This window comes from Leuciscus leuciscus (assembly GCF_965113295.1).
Source record: "Leuciscus leuciscus genome assembly, chromosome: 11".
NCBI lineage: Eukaryota > Metazoa > Chordata > Actinopteri > Cypriniformes > Leuciscidae > Leuciscus > Leuciscus leuciscus.
This window is the reverse complement of record NC_138735.1, coordinates 29057255-29070809: the sequence shown is the minus strand read 5'-3', so window position 1 is coordinate 29070809 and position 13555 is coordinate 29057255. Positions and strand designations below refer to the sequence as shown.

The 13555-nt window shown below is 37.2% G+C and overlaps 1 protein-coding gene across 3 annotated transcripts in view; it reads right to left on the bottom strand.

The window, feature by feature from the left end:
* LOC309509161 (rab11 family-interacting protein 3-like) overlaps window positions 1-13486 on the bottom strand; it is a 29593-nt gene extending 16107 nt beyond the window's left edge. For 2 of the 3 annotated variants that reach the window (XM_082183731.1, XM_082183732.1), the window contains exons 1-3: window positions 9421-13483; window positions 5326-5419; window positions 556-629 (exon numbers count right to left, since the gene is read on the bottom strand). In XM_082183731.1, the coding sequence (XP_082039857.1) occupies window positions 556-629; window positions 5326-5419; window positions 9421-12081 (2829 nt within the window). In that variant the 5' untranslated portion in view covers window positions 12082-13483. Of the gene's footprint in view, window positions 1-555; window positions 630-5325; window positions 5420-9420 lie in introns of all 3 variants that reach the window. The other variant, XM_082183733.1, reaches the window with a different exon arrangement.
* Between the last annotated feature and the right edge of the window lie 69 nt (window positions 13487-13555).

Sequence of the window (13555 nt, the reverse complement as noted above, 5' to 3'; positions counted from 1 at the left end):
CTCATGAATCTCAACAAATCAAAATTTAGAGGAAAATACTAAAATGAACTAAAAACCTAGAATACACCCTAATTTTCATAAATGAGTTGTAAATATAGTAATGAACAACAGCATTTACCTAGAAATGTCACTAAAAGAACGGTTTCATGGATTGCTCAAACGAACCGACTCACTTCTTTCACTTCAAATCTTTCCAAACGATTTATGTGAGAGAAAACAAAGCACGTGTTTGATTACCGCCTCAGTTTGCTCAAGCTGTGCTACAATATGGCAATACAATGCAAAATAGTGTTTTTGCAACTTGTTGAAAAAAGCAAAAGCTGCTGAGCTAAACCAGCGGGCGGCGCTGTGGCGGAACAATGCACATGCTCTGCTTCTCATGTTCCCAGCAGCTCGTCTGTGGTCTTTCAATCTTTTGGGGAATGTGTGGAATGTGCTGGTCTGGATTCCACCATTCTGCAATAATGGGGTCCTAAAATTCTGATTTATTATATTTATCATGACAAGAGGGAAGGAGAAAACGGGCCAAATAACCACAACCAATGTGTGTGTTACCTCGTCGTACTCCTCTGGAGGTCCATTGGCTTCCACTGCGCTGAGATGAGTCTTGTAGAGGTCTGGATCAGAACCTGATTAAGAAACAAAAAGAAAAGCATTTCTTATTTAAAACTTCGAGTTATGGCAGTGGGTTGATGGACACATGTTTGTTTAAATGGATATATAGAAAAAACAACTACTGGGTTGATCAACATCAACATGATTTGGAGAATCAGAGGTTTATGACACGTTATCCCCCCGTTTCACAGACGAGGCTTAAGCTAGTCCCAGACTAAAATGCATGTTTAAGCTGTTTTAACTGAAAGCAATTTCCGCTGACAGATCTTAAAATATGCCACTCATTGTTTCATCTCAAGATGCACATCACATCAGTAATGTTCTTTTCTAAGGCACGTTTATTAAAGCTACTTAAATGCCCTAATCCGGGCTTAATCTAAACCCCGTCTGTGAAACCGGGCCTATATTTTTCATTCGTAAAGTCACCATGGATGGATTACACGGAGCATCTGGGCTGTCTGGAGTCCAGGAAACTTTATTTATGTAATGTCTGTAATGAGTCTTTTTCAGATAGCTGGAATATTCATGAATGAGAAGAGGCTGGATATAGAAAAAAGCATTTTTTTTTTGGTCTGGATTCAGACCTCTACTGTAAAACTGTTACATTTACATACAAAAGTAAAAAATTTCCCTAATGTATTTCCCTTTTACCCAAATGTATGCTTCTTGCTATGAAGAAAGCTAACAACACGGTCCAGGGGTGCGTTTCCCAAAAGTATCGTTAGCCAACTATAGCCGTAAATTCCATCATTCCCAGAATAGATTAATGATTCTGTTTCCCGAAACCATAGATCCAATGAACATTCACAAACAGCATCACACAAAAAGTTGTAAGTTGTGTGGTTGGACCTACAGCTCTCTAGCTATAGTTAGAAGCATATTTTCTTGTTAAAATGACATTTGGATCTAAAATAAGCAAAACAAGCAAGCAATATGGAGTACTTTCTATATCTTTCATTCCAAATATATACAAATTCCATTCTACTTCTTTAAGTTAGTCAAGAGAATGAAAGGCCTGATTTTAACCCCTTAACTCTCACCCCCCTTTTTGAGAATGGACATTAAAATGCACTATTCAAACTTAAATGGTTGTATTTCAAGAATGCTTTGGAATATAGACCTATAGAGTTTGGTCTTGTTTTAAAGAAAAGACTCAGCAAATTATTGCTGAAGTGAAAGCACTTTCAAAGATTAAAGTATGAACAAGTTATGGAAGTTTAAATTTACAGTAAATTAAATATACTGTACTTAATATTTTTTCTTTTATATTAAATATATATTTTACAAACTATAAAATCAAAGCCATATATTTAACCAAGTTGTGTTCCAAATTTGAAGTTGATATCACACAAATTGAAGTTCCCATGAGATTTTGTTTAGGCGTAATACCAAAAAAAGCCACCGAGTGACATTGAATTCCATTGAATTTAATTGTATGCATTCTGTCATAACAAATTAATAAATTTCTATCCAAATATCACTTCTGTCACAAAATATGGAACCTTGAGACTCAGACCTTTCTGACAATATGTGTTTTGTCAAGATTAGAAAATATTTTGATCATAAATTATAAAACATAATGATGCCCAAAAGGGGAGGAGCCTGATAAAATAATTTAGAGTACCGTTTCTATGGTAACACAATGTCCAATTTCAAAACAGTTTTCACAGGATGAATTCTGAGATCGTAAGCTTTCAAATGATACCTAATTTATGATAATTACTAAAATATGTAATGTAATAAAAAAGGCGATAAAAAAAGATAATATTATATTTTAGAGGATAATATATATATTATACTTTTTAGAAGATAATATTATTTTATAATTTTTTATTGACAAATACTAGATTATATGTTTTCTTATGAAATTTTAGCATGAAAACCAACGTTTAAAATTATTAAAAGTGTGTGCGTCGACTTTTTGTGACAAACGTCAGAACTCCTGTTATGATGTAGATTTTTTGAGGTGCACTCTTATCATAAATTCATCTATTTCTGTTCCTACATAATTTGTAACAAAAAACAGTCCTAAAATATCTATTAAGAAGTCTTAGACCTTTCCAACGATATATAGTTTGTCATGATTAGATTAGGATTTAATTATAATATAGTGACGTAAACTTAAACGTACGTGCAGACGGTGACACGTACACCATTGGTGATGTAAGAGGGAACACAGGCCACCTGAGTGACATCATTAACTATACTGTTGAACCAATGTGGTTTCAATTCATGGATGTGCGACAAAGTTACAATGTTTTCGGGAAACAGTCATGACTAGCTAGTTAGTTTCTCCAACGATGGATCGTACTGGTGTTTAAGCAGCGAGTTACGTCTTTGTACCCCAGATTAGTTCAGTTGTAGATCCTCCTAATGGTGTGATTTTGCCGCCACTGATGCGTGTTTATTTAGTTGGTTGGCACACCACGGCAACTGTTTTTTTAACACATAAAAGCAAGAGTTCAGAAACGCACAGCCACAGAAATATCTAAACCATAATTTCTAGCAAGCACGTTATATAATTTCCACATTAACATTTTGTTTTCCATGACAAGCAGAGAGAGGTAGATGCTCCAGTAACTCATCCATTAGTGAAGAGCGAAATCTGACTCGTGAAACACAGAGCGCCGTTAGAAACATGACCTCATCCTCATTACTGAAGTGATATCAGTAGAAAACCCAAGCAAAGTGCTTCAAACTATTCCACCATCATCATGATCGATCTAAAGCGAGATGGGGAGTGTATATAATAGTGAGAAGCCAACATAGACCATATTTTAAAGCATGTTTATATATTTGATACAAATGCTTTTTATGTCTACTACCTAGATAGTACTTTAAATAGTACTACTGTCTAGGAACAGAGTCTAACAAACCCAGACTAACTATTCTGAAGGTTTAGAGCAGATTCAAATGTACAGCAATCCAGGTGTCTTCAAGAAAACTATAGCAGCAAACATCTGAGGATGATCATGATCTTTGCATTTAAGACCAGGTTCTGTCAGATACAAAAAAGATTCAAAAGAACAGCATTTATCTGAAATCTAAAGCTTTTGTAACATTAAACACTACCGTTCAAAAGTTTGGGGTCAGTAAGAATTTTATTTTTTATTTTTGGGGGGAAATAAATAAAATAAATCAATACTTTTATTCATCAAGGATGAGTTAAACTGATCAAAAGTTACAGTAAAGACATTTATAATGTTAGAAAATATTCTATTTTAAATAAATGCTGTTCTTTTGAACTTTCTATTCATTAAAGAATTTTGAAAAAAAATTGTACACAACAGTTTTCAACATTGATAATAATAATTAATGTTTCTTGAGCAGCAAATCATCATATTAGAATGATTTGTGAAGGGTCATGTGACACTGAAGACTGGAGTGATGATGCTGAAAATTCAGCTTTGATCACAGGAATAAATTACAGTTTAAAATATATTAAAATAGAAAACAGTCATTTTAAATTGTCATAATATTTCACAATATTACTGTTTTTTTTTATAGTTTTTTATCAAATAAATGCAGCCTTGGTGAGCAGAAGAGACTTATTTTAAATCTTACTGACCCCAAACTTTTGAACGGTAGTGTATGTTGGTGTGATTTCACTATGCCTTTCGTTTGAATGTTTAATCGAGCTATTAAAGGTGCATTGTGTAATATTTGGGAGGATCTGTTGACAGAAATGCAATATCATAAACATAACTATGTTTTCAGTGGTGTATAAAGACCTTAGTTAATGAACCGTTATGTTTTTATTACCTTAGAATGAGCCATTTCTATCTACACACACATTCCCTTACATTGAAATGTGCCATCATGTTTCTACGGTGGCCCTAAACGGACAAACGCATTTCGTCACTATGTTGTTCTTCGTGCAAGGAAGCTAAAGCTAAAGTCAGTGAATAAAACACGGACTCAATGATGAACAAGTAACAATAATATTCGCAAAAACATATCGTTTTATTAAATAATTAAGTAAACCTAATTTCTTAATTTATCTTCGTAAAGAAACCTCATTGCTTAACTGGCTACTCTCTGCTTTCTCAGACGACGACATCACTTCCTGTCGGCCACCGTAACTTCTGATGGTTGCAATTCGCAACCTTACCACTAGATGCCGTTAAAAATTACACACTGCACCTTTAATACTCTTAATATATCAGTCATGGTAATGCTCCTGTGCGGATTTTGTTTATCAGCAAGTGAGACTCTTTTCTCCAAAAGAAATTCAAAATTCCCAATTGAGCAGCGTGATTCACTGAGCACAATAATGAGTCAGAGCATCTGTGAATTACTCACAGTGTTTTCTACACAGGAGATGTTTTCATCTGAAAAATCGTTATCAAATAGTGTCAGATTATCACTTAGTCATGAAGAAAACAAGATTTTCTGTGTTTCTGACTCTGCTATTCTTTTGAGGACAGAACTGATGATGAATTTCCTGGCCAAATATAAATAAATAAAAATCCTTTTGGAGATGAAAAAATGAATAAATGCTGCATAAAGGTTCAAAATATATTTTTATTCTGTTCTGAAAATGACAAAAGTTGTATTTTAGGGTTTGGTTTAGACTATTATATAATTAATCTGTAATTAAGAACAACAGATGTTAATGGAAACTCCCAGCGTGATTTAAACACGACTTGAGTGTGTGTGTGTGTGTGTGTGTGTGTGTGTGTGTGTGTGTGTGTGTGTGTGTGTGTATACCTTCATTGCTGATAGCACTGATGCCTCTGTGGAAATCCTCAAAACTGATCACACCCAGACCGCTGGGATCCAAGAACCGTGTCAGATCCTTCACCTGAAACCACAAGCAAACTATTCATCTTACACAAACAAACTATTCATCTTACACAAACAGAGCAGAGATAACGATGTTATCATGCATTTATTGACAACAAAACACACATAAATTGATTTACCCACAAGATAAAGAATGAAAAATTTCAAATTTGTCATCTTAATAGTCTTTCTTTTTCTTTTTCATTTAATATGTAAGGATGTTAACTTCTCCAGCACAAATTAAAATAATCAAAATATGTCAAGTGAGAATAAGAGACAAGTTTATGATATTCAATAAAAGTGACACGGGCTCATTTAGTATTTTTCTTATCCATCTAACCTTCTATTTAGGAACAAAACATTACTATGATATCTTTTTTGCAACTTAAGGATAAACAAAACACAGACAAAAATCTGTCAATCCCTAACATATAGTGACAAAACACAGAACACACATTCCTTCCCCCCCCTCCCTCTCTCTCACACACACACACACACACACACACACACACACACACACGCTACACTCCAGTGAACAGACACAATTGCACAGTCGGTAACCAGGCAACAGCAGAACTTACAGTTGTGAATTCTAAAATCAAAGTTCTCAGAAAACAAGTGAAGAGAAACAAAACAAACAAAGAAAAAGAAAGAAAGAAAAAACAAAAACTGTTGCACTCCATATATTTAGCACTTTATAACATTGCAACTAGCTACTTTTGCACACAAATTGGTAATTTGTACTTTATATTTGTATATTGTACCTTCTTTGTAAACTGCCTTTTTATATTGTATTAACCGTCTTTGTTATGTCATTTTTATGTTAATTGCCTTTGTTATGTCATTTTTTTATGATTAGCAGTTTATTGGTTTTTCAAAATATTTAAACACACACACACACAAAAAAAAAGGTACACGTACAGCAAAATAGAATAAAAGAAAGACATAACGCGACCATAGACAAAAACTATACTAAGAATACATATTAAGGAAAAAAATTAAAAATTAAAAATAAAAAAATATTAAAAAAACACAGATGACAGTGATGCACAGAGCCCTTGAGTTTACAACCTTGCCTATATGTAGGTACAGTATTGTAACAAAAAGTGTCCATCAATCATGTTTTCTAGTTAAATGCTATGTTTGTTATTATGTCATTTTAACTCTGTTATGTAATTTTAATTGTGTAGGACTACAGATGGAAATTAGCATAGTGCTAAATCTGGTGCAGCCATCTTTTTAATGTAACTGCACATTGTCCTGATATAAATAAACTAAACTAAAACTACCAAACACGCTCAAATACCTCCGACTGAGAAATCAAAACATGAAACTGGGGCCTACACATTTACCTCTGATTGTGTGTGTCGTATTTCAGCCCTAATGGCATCAAATTACACACCTACTTATCAAACACACACACACAAACAAACAAACATTCATCTGAGTTTAAATGACCATGTAGGAAACTGTAGGACTTACTGAAGAGCTATTAATGAGCCGCAAAAATCTGCATCATAGGATCATACACTCCTGGATGATATCGGCTCATTTCAAGTCATAGTGACTGTCAGTCACGTGCAAAACCAGCAAGTATTGATTGAGTACCTTGATGATAATGATCTATCATTACTATTCAGAATCATTCATTTCAGAGAGCTGTATAATAAATACTAGCAATTTATTTCTACCATGTGTGCAATCATTTAAAGATTATTCCAGTTTTTTATCACCTGTACTATCAAATATTCCTTTAATTAACCAAGCGATTGCTTGAGGTAATGAGTAAGTGTAACGTGAGTCAGCTGTTTTAACCGCAGCACAGAAGCATCTCAACTCAAGGCCTGAAATATGTCGAATCACGAGTCAGTTGAATTACAGATTAATTATTCTACCTTAATTACATTTTAAAATGCACTGTATCAGTTTTCTCATAGATATGGACTGAGTCACACATGGACATTTTTTGTGCAGTAACCTGATGCCAATTACAGTTCCTTCCTGGCAAATGCTATTTCCGGGTAAGAATTTGCATCTAACATCATGCAAACCCATAGCAACCGTATCATTAATACGACTTGGAAACAACATCATAGTGTATAACAAGCACAGACACACAATCACTCTCCAGTGTGTACAGTACTTTCTATCAGTTTCGGTCTACCTGTCTCTCTCCAACTCTTCAGTCATAAATCATCTCAGTGAGCCAACCAGCTGAGCAAGCTCTTATAATGTACACTTGAATCACGAGAAGAAATATCTGGAGATTTGAGTCCAATCACAGTCACGCAGTCAAAGGAATGACCCTTGAGGCTAGGACGTAATTTGGCGTGCAGTTTCCTTCCTGAAACCATAAAATACCTTTTAAAGAACACGCAAACTTGCTTACTGTAGCAATTGTGTGATGCTTTTCACATAACAGGGGAGTTACATTTTAAACCTGGTCACAAGCTCATTACAAAATAAATCTGAGAAACTCAAAAATGACACTTTTGCACAAAGAAAGAGGTCACATGTAACTTTAAATATGTACAGTGCAAGGTGCATCTGAGAAAAGATGAATAACAATGACGAAAGACAAATAAAAGCGTGCATTTGTGTACATGCACCCCCTTCCCTGTCGTTCATCTGGCCGTTTAACCTTTCAGCCGATCGGATCAGCAGTTTTAACAGTCACAAAAGATACAGACTTCCGGCATTCAAATCCATCCTCTCTTAAACGCACAATGGCGCGTGTCTGGGGGATCAGGAGTTAAAGGGAAACGCAGATCTATATTCTGATCTAAATGGCAAAAATAACAGGGATTTTAAAATTGGTACAATCAGTGCTTGACGTTATACGTCTAAAAGGCAAATATAAAGTACATCCTCCTGAATATACAGCATCACTCGTCTACTGACCTGCACAGACATGAAGCCCATCTATAAACATCAGTGTGAAACATCACTAACGCTACTCAAACAGTGAAGAACATCCTATATTGTTAGATGAACTCACATCACAAACACAAACCAATTCATACATTCCATACAATAACTATTATTGATTTACCTTCAGGTTAGGTGTCAATGAAGTGACATCCAAACTCAATTTAACGGGTTTTAAAAGTAATATTCCTGTTTTAGTACAAAAAATTAAGCACAATCGACAGAACCTGTGACTTAATATCGATAATAATAATAACAAAAAACTGCCACTTTTTCTTTAAAATAAGAAAATATTGTGACACTTATATTGGAAGTGAATGGGGCCAATTAATAAATGTTGCAATATTCTGTTTCAATAGTATAGCCACACACAAAAATACGAGTTTTAACATGATTTCAGTGTAAAAAAAACTATTTCTATGCAAAGTTATACCCAATTGTACAACTTTAAATAAAACGTCTGTAAAAACTATGATTTAAACTGTTTGAAAGCTCAGACAACTTTTAAAAGAAATGAAAAGATTATAAGCTTCACATTTCTGCTATTAAAGTTTCAATTGCAAATGCCTCGACGTAACCAAAACTTTTGCTCTTTCTTTAATAAAGAAATAACACAGGACAAATCAAAATATTGTCAATTGAGCTTAGCTGGTATTGAACATGTAATATTCCTTTAAACAGTTTTTGTTCAAGTTAAAGTATAGCAATAACAAAGTCACGACGTAATTAAACATAAAATCAGGTAAAAGAAAAATACCTCAAAACTTGGGTATGAAAGTTTGAGTGATTATTACAAGAGTGTATTAACACTTTGTTAAAACTAATGCAAAACAGCTGATAGTTAAAACAGGATAGACTAAATGATAGATACAGGACAAGAGTTGTATTTTGAGTCTCTGAGGGTTTGAATAATAAAAGAGCAGTTCTTGGGTGTCACCACGATCGAGTTTCACTGGGAGCTTTGGGACTCAAGGGAAGACACACACTGTCCTGTAATCATAAAGCATTTTTATAACATTCACACACCCCCCACCCACCATTTATCCACCCACAAACTCACACAAACAGACAAAGATACACCAAAACACTGACCTGTTCAGCTCCATACGCTTTCGCGAACTCGATGAACTCCTCAATATGGACAAATCCATCTCCGTCCTGATCCAAAGCCTGGAAAACTGCTCGGAGAGCCGACTGCTCCTCGCTTCTAGTGGAAACTATAGGCACGTTTATCAAATCCACGGGGACCCTCTGGTCATGATGCGATTTGGTTGGCAGCGAGTCTGAGGCCTTGCACAAATCCAGAGTCATTTCTGCATGTTTGGAAATGTTGGAAGTATCTGGAGTATTTTCCATTAAGGTCAGGTAGGCCTCCCCATCAAGGCTGGATCCGCAGGGAAAGACATTTCTATGCAAGGGAGGAGAACTGGGGGAGACTGAGCTCACTTGTTGCTCTTGTGCCAGGTCTATTGGTGATGGTGTCAGCTGATGGAAATCCTCCTGATGTGTAAACCGAGCAGCAAACCCCACCTCTCCCTCTCCTGTAGCTTCACACAATTGGCTGGGAGTTTCTGTGTTGTCGGTAAGATCCGGCCCCACAAGTCCACCCATCAGAGTCAGCTGATCACACACACAGGTAAAGGGAGTGGACTCTAAAGAATCAGGATTACTGGCACAATGAGGAATGGCTTCACTCGGAGTTGACATACTGCAATCCAATCCCTCCCCTCCCTGTAAAGACATTCTTTGAAGTTTCTCTTTGACTTTCAGTGGTGTATTATGACCGTCACGGTGAGCCGTCACATTTTCTTCAGGCGTCTCTATTACAATTGCACTTGATTTTGGAGTCAAAGAGTCATTCAGTTGGTCAACAAGTGTGAGATTTTCCACAAGTACACTCTCTTTATGTTGAGCATGTTCCTGATAGGCTTCTATTGTTGCATTCAGTTCTTGATTGTTGTCAGATTCACTGCTATCTAGATTTAAACAATCATTTTGCAAGTTGTCCGACTTGTTTTTCAAATTGGTTGCCACTTGATTTTGATGCAAATCTGAAGTCTGTGTGTCTGGATCCTCTGTGTTTTCTGTTGTATCATCTGCATGCCTCTCCGTTGCCTCATGGTCATCGTCTGCGTTGCCTGTTTCTACACTTGCTATACTATCCTGAAATTCAAGTGTGAGTGCATCAGGTGAGTCTGCATCACATTGTTCCTGATCTGTTAGCTCAAAGGCATCCGTCACAGATGGACTCACACCGTCTAAAGATGGTACAGCTTCACAAGAGATGCTGTCTGTTAAGATCTCAAACATGGCAACAGGAATAAGGTCTCCATGATGCACCTCAGATAAGGCTTCAGCCTCAGGTGAGTGTGTGGGCTGGCTGTGATCCTCAGGTAAGATGTCATCTTCTGGTGAGAGCTCAAGTAAGGCATTATGCTCAGGTGTGAGGACCGGTAAGGCTAATGTGGACTCTTGTATGTCTATGTCAAGCAGGCTCTCAGTTGAAGGATCTTCTGCTTGTAAATCTATAAAAGCAATTGGTGTGAGTTCTGTTTTCGCTTCAGAAAAAACGTTATCAGTTCTAGCGCTGGGCACAGCCTCCTCTCTTACCTCTTCGCCAACCATGTCCAATTGTACACCAAATGAGCCTTCTGCGGATAAATCACGCAACGATTCTTCACAAAGTTTAGGTGATATGCAAAACTCACCTAATGGACTCATACAGGCCGTCTCTGCTTCAGAGGATAGTTGTGTTGTTTCTATGTTAGCGCCTGTTGTCTCTTGGCTCTTTAGATCATCATCATGGGTGTCGTTGCTAGCTGAGGGTTTACTACTCTCCTGTTCAGAGTACAGACCTCCAGCCAGCAGCTCGGGTAACAACATCTGTCCCTCATCCAGTTGAAGGGGTGCATATGGTGAGCCAGGTGGATCTGAACATGTCATCGAAGGGATTGGCTCATGGGAGGATGGGAGGTAGATGTCTTTAGATGTAGAAGGAGGTGCCTGACAAATAATTGAAGGCTTGGGATTTGAGTTTGTATCCACACACGCCACCTCCACGGGAGAAACGGGCGACAAACCTTCAGATAACAGAGTGAAATGAGTCCCGGGTGGAGGTAGGCTCTGACTGTCTTCAAATGTCTCAAATGTTCTGTCCTCTAGGGAATTATGGTTGAACTCACAGTTTGTTAAATGCGTGTCCTCAAGATTGAGGTGAGTTTCTTGTAATAGTGTTTTGTCAGTCTGAATGGTAGGGTTGTTAATAACCAGCTCACCTGTGTACACATCTAGAGGGTTTAAAGTGGCAGTAACCTTCACCGGTTGCAGGAAATCAGGCACCTGTTCAGGATGATTGTAAAAGTTGTTTTGATTCTGCATGGGTAAGTTTGAGAACGTAGGACTAGTCGATCTAGAATTAAAACTGATGAGATCTCCCTCCACAATTTCCAAACTTCCAGGAGAACCCTCTCCTTTGAGATCTTGGGAAGGAGGCGGCGGAGTCTTCCATTCGGGATAGACACATTCCAGATCATTTTCCCAGGAATACGTCTGCCCGGAATACTGAGAAGCCCAAAATAAGTCATCAAGGTTTATGGCGTTCTCCTGAAACATTTCATTAGTAGAATCACCAACAGAGCTGTTATCTTTATCCATAAGGAGAAATCCAAGGGGATTCTGTTCGGATTCCCACTCGGCTTTCCCACTCACCTCCCACTCGGAACACCCCTGAGGGCTGGAGAGAACTTGCTCCATTGAAAAGAAGAGTTCTCTCCTCTGACAAATGGAAATATTCCAGAAATTCCAATCCTTTGTTATGATCCCACAAGGTAATGTTCGGAATTCAAAAGTAATTGATGGCCTCTTCCAGCATACGCACCAAAAGAAATATCCTTGTCGAGACCCATGCGTAAGCGTCCACCTCCCTGTAAATGATCAACTACTGTTTACTTTTGCGGACACAAGGATAATGTTTCACTGCGTAACACAGCTCCATGTGGGCTGAGATATTTTTTTCCGATATGCAAACCTCTCCATGAATAAAAAGGCTGGCCCTGTTTCCCTGTTCTGCATTCAAATCCACATCTAATCCCTTTAACATAAGACTTCTCAAAGTGTGTTGCTGATCCACATCCCAATCAACACATAATAATAACAGGATTACTGCAGTATTTTAAGATTGCCGTCCATAAAAAACTCAGAAATTCATAATGAAAAATACAATCTTAGAATATGTACATGTATTAGAGAATACATTAAGCTACATAAAATAGAGAGCTATGTCATTGCAAATATCACACTGCACATCCAAAATTACACGAGTTGATTTTGTTAGCCTTCAACTTCCTAATGTTAAAAAAAACTGAGCTTGCCTCATAAGCAAATCATTTATAAGGTTACATTAATGGTTTGACACTTCCCTGGAATAACAACCAAGTATTAAAGTCTGGTTGTAATAATGAATAACACTCTGTAAACAATTAATCCTTTTATGGGGCAGTGTATTCAATCATTTCACTCAGATAAACAAGGTTGTCTCGCAATCTGAGAGAGTAAAGCTTAGCATACATGCAATTTTGTAATGTTAATACAACACGCTGTACTTTAAACAGCTGTCATTGCGTTGTCAGACTGAAGAAAAAGAAAATAAAACCCTTAAATGATAGAATGATCTAGCGCGGTTAGCATCAGCATCCTCCACAACTGATGTAAACCCAATGGCCGACTAGCTGGCCCAAACGACCCCCCTCTCATTTTAATTTCCAGTTTGAGTCAAATAAAAGCCTTGCTATGTTTCTGGTCCACCGTCAGAGTTGATTTAATCCCTTAATTTGATTTGGTGCCGGGTGATTTATTCTTCAGTTTATCCTTAAACAGGCCAACATCCAGGTCGAGTCTTACGAGTCATCCACCTGCGCTTGTTATTAGCCTGTTAGCGGGGATAAAATCAGCTCGAGACCCCCGATAATCCCACAAATCCTTCGGCGGCGATTTATCCGTTAATCTGAAATCCGAGATTTAAGATGAGCTCGTGAGATCTTGTTTTTTTGTGTGTTTTTTTCGAAGAATGATGTTTCAGTTATATCTGTCTCTCTCTCTCTCATCAGCAGCAATACACAACCTCTGCTGTCTCATTCACACATACACACTCGCGGGTACACGCGCACACAAACCGACGTAAGCAACACGCATGCGCAGCGTCGGCGCCGCAGTCTACAGCTTTAAACCA